At 33.0% G+C, this 11,284-nt stretch overlaps 3 protein-coding genes across 3 annotated transcripts; 1 reads left to right on the top strand and 2 right to left on the bottom strand.

The window, feature by feature from the left end:
- Window positions 1-303: 303 nt before the first annotated feature.
- On the bottom strand, window positions 304-1,043 carry LOC137832157 (NADH-ubiquinone oxidoreductase 20.9 kDa subunit). Its single transcript, XM_068640182.1, has 2 exons — window positions 782-1,043; window positions 304-685 (listed from the first exon to the last, which is right to left on the bottom strand). Exons 1-2 carry the CDS (start codon window positions 933-935, stop codon window positions 534-536), a joined length of 306 nt encoding a protein of 101 aa, XP_068496283.1. The 5' UTR covers window positions 936-1,043; the 3' UTR covers window positions 304-533.
- A 7,505-nt stretch (window positions 1,044-8,548) lies between these two features.
- On the top strand, window positions 8,549-8,956 carry LOC137833548 (uncharacterized). Its single transcript, XM_068641890.1, has one exon. It carries the CDS (start codon window positions 8,549-8,551, stop codon window positions 8,954-8,956), a length of 408 nt encoding a protein of 135 aa, XP_068497991.1.
- A 1,118-nt stretch (window positions 8,957-10,074) lies between these two features.
- LOC137833145 (uncharacterized) lies at window positions 10,075-10,780 on the bottom strand. The gene has a single exon (XM_068641509.1). It carries the CDS (start codon window positions 10,747-10,749, stop codon window positions 10,261-10,263), a length of 489 nt encoding a protein of 162 aa, XP_068497610.1. The 5' UTR covers window positions 10,750-10,780; the 3' UTR covers window positions 10,075-10,260.
- Between the last annotated feature and the right edge of the window lie 504 nt (window positions 10,781-11,284).

Below are 11,284 nucleotides of genomic sequence, written 5' to 3'. Positions count from 1 at the left end.
AGTCAAATTGTAAGGTAAAATTATAATATATAGTAGCTGGAAAACTCATTTTACAAAGCCAATTATTTAGAGTTAAATTAGACTAAAACCCCATTTTCTAAGAACCTTAAAAATGACATTCTATGATTACTTTTTAAGACTTATTATGCATTCTAATCAAATCTCTTATTCCATTGCCGATAAAAGGCACACAACATAAAATTTATAGACATTTGCATTCAAAGAGACTGAAAAATTCAATTGACACTATCAACAAGGAAAATGCACCTTGTCAAACAAAACACCAAAATCCACAAACCCCACTACCAAACCCACAAACTTGCATACCACAGTTTCTAAAAAAGACATTACAATGGCATTGCCTCCCTTTACAGAATCCAAAACTAGCAAGGTTTTATCACTCCTTTATAAGGAGAATAGAGTAAATTCCGTACAAATAAAAGCTTAAAAAATAGGAGAGGCAAAATGTGATTATTAACGTTCAGAAACAACTACAACAAAAGAGGGCTTTTGTAATGAGAAACGAAAAAATATTACTTTTTGTTGAGTCGAGCTACCTCATCGTCGTTGGGGAAGAAACCCATGAGTCTCCCAGCAGAATTTTGGTAAGCATACATGAAGCCACCCATTACTCCAATCAGGCCCCCTGTAACCATCGAAGGACCCCTAATTCCAGGCTTAATCCCTAACAAACAAATTCATTTTCCAAATTTCAATTTCCTTATTGGATTAGATTCGATACAGAATGACACGTGGCAATGAAATAGGTGAGGGTACTGACCGGAGAGGTAGCCGACGGTGACGGAAACGCCGGTGATGGTGACGAATCGGAGATAATCGAGAGTGTTGAAGTTGCCGACGACTTTGGTGAAGGGAGGGTTGCGATCAACGACAGGGTACTCTGGTTTCGTCGATGCAGTGATATCTGTGTTCATCTTTCTCCTCTTTGAATTTTCTCTCTCTCCAACCTTCCTACAACAAATCACTGAGACACAGCAATCTCAACACAACACACTCGGCACACACACAACTCTTTCTGTGTTGCTGTTTGCCTAACATTTGTAAGATCCATTGGGCCTTTTTCAGTTTTCACAGGCCAGCCCATTTTTTGAATTGAATTTTGTCAAATTCTGCGTGCACCATATCAATTATTCAATCTGGTAAATGATAAAAATGCCCTCTAAAATGACGAAAATAACCTTAAATAAAAGGGTGTGGATAAAAATTGCTTCCTGAACTCTTTTTTAAAAAATATTCTGGATTTAAATTTTCGGAACACATATTTTAATTTCAGAAATTTTTATTTGTGTTCTTGATTTTTTTTTCTGGAATATATATTTTTCAATTTTGAATTATATTTATTATTTTGGATTTTTAAATCCGCATAAGGATAATTTTGGAATTTTTAAAAAATGATAGGGTGCAGATTAAAAGTGATATATCCAGGAAGAAATTGCTTGAATTTTCTCTTCACCCTGGGCTTCATTATTCAGTACATACCCAAATCATTTTGCATCTTTCTGGTTTTCGGGTCATGCCGTCTGTGTGCATCAACTAATATTTGGAGTTATAAAATCAGTTGAGATAAAAGATGTTCAAACAAAATTGTATTGTTTTATTAATAGTCATAAAATGTGTGTGTTGAGTTATACACAAACGCAAAAACATTTACAGGTATAACATCTAATTAAATCAAAACAATATGTCAACATTAAATTATTTTAAATGTTAATATATTTTTTAAATATGTATACACATATATATACTAATATATACTTATATATAAAATTTAAAAATTAAGTTACATATATATTCTTCTTACAATTTTATGTATTTCTTAGTTTTCAATTTTTGGCTTCTCGATTTTCAAGTTCTTGGTTTCTTGGTCTTTAGATTCTTGGTCTTTGAGTTCAAGGATACCTGTGATTATACTTCTACACCCAAATATGTTCTCGATTTAAGTAAAGGATATTAGTTCAGGATCAAGATTATGTTACCTTTGATTTTAGGGTGTTCTCCTATTTATAGTAATTGTGTTGGGCATTTGGCTATATAGATAATTGGATCAGGTCCAATGGAACCCAGCTATCCTTTAATAATGATTTGTGGGTGTTTACTATGAAATACTTGTTAATAACATTGTTAATCTTGTTACGTTGTTTGATTTGTCGAGATATCAAAATATCATATAGTTCTCGACAATATATTATTATTCAACAATAGATATTTACTTGAGAGTACATTGATACTCAAGATTACACTATTGAGTTAAGTTTTATAGTGCAAAGTTTAATATGTAGATGTTTAAGCTCAATTTTACATAATAAATTTTGTATAAATATTATATTAACTAATGATACATTTGATTAAATTTTCAAGGAATAATAATCTTTTGTAAAAGTAATTGTAATATATGTGAAAAAATTTCTTTTAGTGAGGTATTTCGTATTTGATCATTATTATGTGTTAATCTATCATATCACTTATAGTCATAATACTAGCAATGAAATTTGTCTTTAGCATGTATATTGAGGAATACATAGGTAAAAAACAGTTACAATACACACTTGATTTATCATCATATTATCAGTATCAGTGAATTTGATTCTAGATTTAGGTTTTGTGAATGAAATTGATAGTGCAAACTACCTTAAAACGAATGCAGAGTTTATGCAAATAATCTCTTTAATATTAAAAATTATGGTAAATATCATGTATGGGATTCCATGCCGCCTATCTTATAAATGAAATCTCAACATTTTAAAGGATTAATTCTTTTACTTCCAAAACAAAACAAACCCCAATTCACTTAAACTAAAATATCCTAAATAATCTTATCATAATTAAAACATCCATTAAATTACTTGTTTCAACTTTATTAAATGTAATAATATTAACTTTGGAACTAAACGAATAAATGTTTTGAATAATTACTTATATAATTTTGTTTCCTCAAGGTTAATTTTGAAGAGAGAACAATATTAGAGCGATGAAAATTGCTAATTTATCCAAATGTGATTTGGTCATTTACTCTTTTTTTAGACAGAAAAGAAGGATCAGGGCTCTCTAATTCTTTTTTGTTTCTCTCTTCATTTTCATCTGTGTGTTTCTAATTTATTATTCTTCGCGGGAGAGAATCCAATTTGATAAAAGAACCACCAGAGACACGGTGGTTCGATTAATGTGAGTATTTTATTCTTAAATTTTAAAAAATTCTGTATAGTGTTACAGGTACTTACAAAGAAATTAAATAAAAAATTATTCAAAAGTTAACGTAGATAATTTAATTTATTTTGCATATCTTATTCATTTCATTATACTTTTCTCTAGGGTAGTTGGGTAGATGTGTGTGCAAGCTGGCATTAAAATAACACTTGATGAATTAAAGTTGGGTTGAGAGGAACCCGAGAAGAGAAGGAACCTGATTTATGGGAACAGATGATTAATCTTATGTTATGTTTCAATGGTGGTGTTAAGGCGGCTCAGAAATCGTTCTAGATTATCGAGGAACAGAGACAGAAATCTAAACTTGTGTAGAGGCTGTTAAGATATGCAACTACCGCATGTTGCTGTGTCTCATGCCATTTTTCTAAAGCTTCAAATTGGTTAACGATAGATGATCACGATTAAGATATAAAAATTATGGCTATTAACTTTTAGACATGCTATTATTTGCTATGTTGTCGTATCTCTGTTTCGAGTTTAAGATAATTCGTAGATGGGTCTTGCAAATCAAAGATTTTGGAACCCATATGTGTTCCTTCTTGCATTGAAAGTGTTTGATGAAATACTTGTGTACTGTTATGGAATGAGACTGAGGTGATTGAGATGACCGACACTTCACGGACGATCGAGTGAATCGACACATATAATCATTAAGAATTAGGTAATACAATCATAAGTGTGATTCATTCCACTAATTAAGCCTAATAATAGCACACATTCGAAGACAATAGTTCTCCCAGTTCCCAACCTAGTTCGAGAACAGGTAAGTTCATTAAAATAATATAAATAGCACACATTTCAAGGAATAATGTACTGCACACACCCGAGTGCCGAACACCCTCTTTACTGACTTGAACGTCAGATTACTTTCTGCTGGTACCTCCCTCATTTGACATTTACCCAAGACTGAAAGTCGAAGGAGTAGCATGACAACAAAAAAGTTCGCAACAAACCCCTAACAACCTGCCCAAAAAAAGGAAAAACTTTCAATAATTCTTAGTCTTCCGAGCAACTTAAAATTACATTATCTTTTTGTTTCTCTTCCACCCTTTCCCATCTATATCACAAGCTGATGTATAAAATGAGAGAATTGACTGAGCTAGGCAACGAAGTCTCTTTACAAATGCTGCTTACAAAAAAAAATAATCTGCAAGTCTTTTGTTCTTGTAGATAACAATACTTCCCATATATTTGTGCATATTAACATTGAATCTCGCATTATCACATCAGCCATGCTGTTTAATCGATTTAAAAATCCACTATCAGTATATCAGTTGTGGCCTAATACATTGGTGCTTGAGATTCTAAGCTAGAAATAGTACAAATTTAAAAAGTATATATATATATATATATATATTTCCAAGTTGAGAAAAGTCAGGATAACTTTTGAAGTCCTTGAACTTTATTAAATGTAATAATAACCCAAATGCAGTGTTATTGAGGATTGGAATTTGGCGATTGAATTGAATTGAAAAGTTGAGCAAAAGAAGGACCTTTGCTACGTGACAGAATAGAAATGATTGCATTTGAAATTGAGTCAGTGATCACGTTACCTGGCAATGAGGAACATGGGTTTTGGTCCAGCTTCTTTGTGGTGAGGCAGGAGAAGGATTTGAAGAAATTTGAGAGGAAGGACCACACGACAGTTGAGTCATGCACTCACAAACACAACTGATGTTTCTGTCCGACACCTGGTTGGAACTTTATGGTGCAATGGCAAAAACACCCCAAATAACTCACCAAATGTCACCACTAACCAAAAAAGGACCACCACCACCACCTATTATATTTATTATAGGCTCATAAGAATAACCCTCAAACATTGCTCGATGCCACCACCTTCTTGTGGTGAAAGAATGAATCACTGTTAACGGTGAAGTGAAGTGAGTATAAAATAATAGAAAGAGAGAAACTGAAAAGGACGGGAAAAGTTGGTGAGAGAGGCTGAAAGTGAAAGCTAAGTAACCATATGCTGCTAAGCAGATTTCCTTTTTGCAAAAAGAGAAACAAAGAAGAAAGCCTTGAGAGAGTCTTAGGATTCTGAGAGCAATTTAAAACAAAAATATGCATCATCTTTAATTTTCAATATATATGTGTGTAATGTTATAATCGTTCTAAGTTATGTAACTATTTCTTTTAAAAAATATTATATTTATAAATATTTGTGTTTGTATATGAACTAGAGAGAGATAAAAGTGATACATTGTTCTCCAGCTTTGTTTAGTAATTATTTTAGAAAAAATCATTAGTACGTTCAAATTGGTATTTAAATTGAATAATTATTTTGATTTTTTTATCATGGATTTTGTATTTCTTTTATCTTAAAATTATAAATTTTAAATTAGGATTTTAAAAGTATATATAAAGTTGGTGCCTAATGGCTTAAAGTAAACAAACATTTTTATCATTGAAATGGTTTCGTTTGAGCTTGTTTGTATTTGTTTCTTTTTTCAAATTCAAACCAATTTTGATCGGGAATTAGTAGAATAAAACTTCCTAAAATGTATAAGATACTCACAGAACATTATTGATATAAAACATTTGCTGGAAGGATGAAGACTGATCCAATTCGACGTGGTTTTACTATCTCGTCATCCTTTTTATTGGGAATAACATAACAAACACATATTCAACATTTTAAATTAAGAGTTAGATATTTTAATATGAAAAAAAATAAACAATAAAAAAATATTAAAAATAAATAAACATGTGACCTAAAATTTATTTGAATTAATAAGATTAATGTTTGTATATAGTAAAATATGAAATACATCATTTGAATCAAATAAGACAAAGAAAAAAATATAATAAAAATTGTGATAAAGAGAAAATGTAGTTGAGAATCTGAATGAACTTTGTGAATATTAATTATGAGTGTTTGAATAATTTAAAACAGAAAAAGAGTATAATGATAAAAATGGATATTTTAATATTTACATATTCATGTACCTAATTTAAAAATTCAACATCACATACACTCGATCAATATATATAAATCAAAATTGAAACGAGTTGGAACAATATCCGTATAAACAGACTTAGTCATTCCTTATTTTACAAGTCTTCCATTAATCTAATATTGATTTGAAACCTTCGCATATAATTAGAACTTCAAATTGTAATATTGCTATTTTAAATCATTTCATGATTGAAACTATCACATTCTCTTAAGCTAAAATTTCATCAAATCCTATAAATAAAATTAGTATTTGTGAATTGTTAAATTTTATCTTTTAGTCACTTACATAAACTTTCTATTATCAAACTCGATTATTCTGATAACAATAATTTGTTCCTATATTATAAATTTGAATTTTTATGTGACGCATTTATCTTAAGAATTTCTATATAAAGTAAAATTAATAATTCATTTCAATTAAATATACTAAAATTTTATAAGTTTTCTTAATTATTTTAGTCCATATTTTTTATCTATTTGGCTTAAACAGTCAACATATATAATCTTAGCTTAAATATCTTCTCCTATTTTCTCTTCCTAAGCTGTGAATCACTATGGACTTAGACATTAGGTCACACTCAAGAAAAGAATGAAATATGGTATAATGCATCAATCAAAGTTAACGAAATCTATTATTTTCAGTAATGCATACCTATCAATCAAACTGTGGCATTGACAGTCTCGAGATCCCACTTGTGTATAGAAGAATGTTTCTATTAGTACACCATAGTTTCTATTTAAGTAACTGTTAAAAACCAGCAAATTCAAAGCAAAATTTGACTGTTTTTAAGGCTGATGATTTGATAGTAGTTTTAGATCTGAGGTTTGAGAATGAGCAGTTTGGTTAGGAGTTGAGGAAGTTGAGACATGAGTGATGTATAATCAGAAGGGTCTTAATGGATAGAATCCCCACCATATTGTAGGCATCCCAAACAATGGGGTCAAATGTGGTGATTAAGAATTCTGTTGATTTGAGATATTACTTTTCTATTTTGTTTGAAGTCACCTAACCTCTTTTTTCTTTTTTTTTCTCTGATGAGGCTGAGGCTGGCTTGCTGGTATGGTACGTCCATTCAAACTCAGCTCCAAATGCCTTTTTCTTTATTGGACATAGTGAGGCACAAATTATAGAATTATAGCAGTAACTACTCGGCGGTACTCAGAGGCACTGTTTGAGATAATTGGACTTGTGAAGGGTAGTCTCTTAACCTGTTTTGCATCACCAACTTCTTATGCTTGTATGTTGCTAATTTGGCCTAGATTGCTCACATCCTTCCACCAACATATGGTAATTATATTTAAGTAAGAGGCCAATGAGAATGAATATAATAAGATTTATAATGCACGCCTTGTCCATGTATGAATGAGTGTGGTTAATTAATGACAATGAGTGAGTCCATTATGGTTTAAAAGTCCAAAGATGCAGAGAAAATAATGGAAGAGAGGAGAGGAGAGGAGAGGAGAGGAGAGGAGAGGAGGGGGGCGCTTCTGCCGCATAAAAGAAGCATCCAATCGAAGCATTAGTGGCATCTGCAGCTTTGATTTGTGCATGCCATTGAGATCCAAACACTTGGGGACAAAGAAGTTGCATAGAGATAAAGAGAGAGAGAAGAATGTTGGTATGTTTGTCCTTGTCATACATAATTGTTCAATCAAAGCATGATGACCTCCCAAGATTATTCCTCCTTCTAAGCCTTGTCTTCTTGCTATTACACTGCCCCCAATTCCTCAACCTCCTCTTCTCCCAACAAAAGGAAGAAGTTAGGAGCGCATTAGAGAGGAAGAAAGAAGAAGTAAATAGTCTAAAAGGAAAAGCCTACCAAAAAGACTCCACCATCCCCAAAGCTGAAGAGGCCTTTTGGGACATGTTGGCAGGGCATCACTCGACTTATTATTCCTCCAAACATACCCTTCCATGTGCTACTTCCGACATTCCCTTGTTTTTTTCCCTTTGTAGTCTTCTGCTTTAGTATGCTTTTGCCTCTTCGTACCGAAAAAAAGGAAAGATATGCTTGTGCCTCCTTCCCCCACATACACAGGCTAAAAACTCGGTTAGATTGCCCAATCAACATCTTCTTTTTGGACTTTGCACCTTATCTGCCGATTCTCATTCCCTTTTTTAATCATTTACAATTTTATCATTAGACTAAAAGTAAAAAACTCTCACATTTTTCATTTTTCATTCTCGAGTAGAATTTCTTAACCATGCCATCACCCTATATAACCACACGTACATCAATCCATGCTTCCTTAGACCTCTCTCATTCATTCCTATAGCTACCTGCAACGACATATCATACTACTATTGCTATTTTCTCCTACCACGTATCACTCACTCACTCACTCACTCACTCACTCATCATAATGGGTAGGGAAAGCCATGACCCCACTTCCTTTCACTCTTCCATTGCCCTTCTACAAGAGAGGTTTAGACAATTGCAGAGAGTAAAAGAAATGAGGGAGGAGAGGGAGCTCCAGAAGATGCTCAATGAACCTAAACAATTCACTTCCAACTCCACTCTCACCTATCACAATTCCAACACTTCGTCAATTCTCTCTCACCCTGAATTGATCATGCCATCCAGCTCACCACCCCATGTTTCTCTCTCCCTCTGGCCAACATCTCAGGGCAAGCAAGAGGACTATAGAAGTCCTCAGACCCCGGTCTCAATGAACTATGCACACTCACAGTCCCTGCAGCTTTCATGGAAGAACGTCTATGATTGTGACTCTGGCGCTGATTCTGGTGTTGACACTTCTCTTCACCTGTGAAAGAATCTCTCTCTGTCTAACGGTGTTGCTTCAGATGGATAATGTAAAATCTAGTGATTGTGATGTGACACAATGGTCTCTCTAGTGGCTTAATTGGCACCAGCGTATTATCATCTAATCATCAGCTTAGCTATTTGATATTGCTACCTGTGTTAATTGCTAGCTAGTACTACGAAGAGATTCAATGATAATGCTTGAAATAGCATGACCATGCATGAGGGCTTTTTGAATATTTTGCTTAGTCACTGAATATCAAGGAACATTCTGTTTGGTTAATTTTCGTAATTGGTTGATTTTACCTGTCATCCTTTAATTTCTGGTTGTGGCCTATTTTTAGTTAGCATCAATCTTTGAAGCTTGTCATCAATCTGCTTGGTAATCAACTTCATTTTTTCCTTGAAAAAGGAAAAAAGAACATGCAATTAATGTCTGTGTAAGTAATATTTGTAATACAACGGTGATGCGCCGTACTGCGATTTTGACATGGCTCGTTTAAGAAATTCTTATAGATAATGAGGTTTCTCAGATAACAATGAAGGAAGGAGAAGATAGTACTATGGTTAAGCAAATGTATAAAATAAAGTAATAAAAAAAATGAAGAAACAAATCCATCTAAACGGTTTTCATGCAACAAGATTTACAATAAATACAACGATGAAGATGACTTCAAAGTTCAATGAATCCAAATTGTTTTTTTCTGTATGTTTGGATGTGAGATAACCTCACAAAGTCCATGCACCTCACTTGGTAATATATTACCACTTTAATATTATAGTAATTGTATGTGTGTGTATATATATAGGATGAGGTGCATCGATTCAATGCACACTAGTGGGACTTTATGCTGGGCCTTTTACTGCAATGTAAATTGTGTTGTATTGTATATGTTCTTTCGTCACATCAACCTTCAAGATATTATTACATAGAATAAAAAATGAAAATATGAAGGACAGTTTTCTCTGAGAAAATGTTTTCTGCTTTTATTTCCTATTTTTAATCACAAAACTCTCTGGATTTGTTTTCAAGATATTTATAGAAAATAGTTAGTTTTTTTTTCTGTATAAATCTTTAAAAAAATTCAATAGATTGAAGCAATGTGATAAGTTTTGTGACTAAAAAATGAATGCAGAAAATGTCTAAATAAGTGAAAACAAACAACTTGAAACGTAATAGTGATTTTATTTTCTGTCGGGTAGAGTTTGGAATATGTATCAGGACAAGTAAAATCCTTTCTGATATTCAAGGTTGTTTGCACCTGAAGGATGCTATAATATTTACTGCTTCATTTATTATGTAATGTATTTTCAATTATCATAGTCAATTATTGCATCAACTCCGTGGCATTTGATCACAGAGTTCAAGCAAACATTGGCCGAAACAATTTTTGCATTATTAACAAAGAAATCTCTTTTGCCACGGTTATAGATCCTAATCATTCTGGAGCTATTCCCTGAGGGAACAAGGGTCCCAGTTGGGAAATGAGATAAGTCATTGAAGTGTAGAGGCATTGGTATGGCATGTTTTAGCAAGAACTCTCCCACTTCATCAACAAAAATAGATGAAGAAGATAGTTGTTTATCATCTGGCATCAAGAAAGTAAAGTCCCTAATTGGTTGTGCTGTTGTTCCATTGAGCATCTGCAAAAGCATTGCAAATCCGTAGTAAGATTTTGCTCTCATGTCACCTATTGCTACTTGTAAGTCAGTGTGGTTAATGGGATGTGTGAAAGGCTGTGATTCTGCAAAACCAAGAAGGAAAAGAATGATAAACAAACAACACCTTAGTAGGGCCATTGGGAGAGAGAGAAGAGAAGAGAAGAAATGAAGAGAGTCTTGAAAAAGTGATGGAGGAAGGTAGGGACGTGTGTGAATAAATAAGAAGACAGTGAGGAACTGTTGAGGGTGTTTGAACCTGCAGGGTAAAAAGCATGAGGATCTCATCACAATATTCTTTAACAGAAACGTAATGGAGAGTAGGTTGTACATGAGGAACCACTTTCTTGGAAAGCATACAAACCTTAACGAAGGTAGGCTTTCCAAAGTTAGGCTACCAGTACACTGTGCTATCAACTCTACAAATTAAGCTTTTGTTTAAGCTCTTATCTTACATCTAACCCTGTCAAAAGCACTAGTCTTCTCCTTGGGCCAAATAGAACAACATGTTACAATAACAAAATCATGGCTTTGAGCAATCTGTTATCAGTAAACCACACATATGACTTCAATGCTTTTAATTTAATAAACAAAAATAGAATGGTGTGGCAACACTCAACTTCTAGTTAGTTCATATCTAGATTGCCAAAGAGAGGGAAACTGGATATAACCAGCA

This window comes from Phaseolus vulgaris, chromosome 6 (genome assembly GCF_000499845.2).
Source record: "Phaseolus vulgaris cultivar G19833 chromosome 6, P. vulgaris v2.0, whole genome shotgun sequence".
Lineage (NCBI taxonomy): Eukaryota > Viridiplantae > Streptophyta > Magnoliopsida > Fabales > Fabaceae > Phaseolus > Phaseolus vulgaris.
This window is presented reverse-complemented; position numbering and strand designations above follow the sequence as displayed.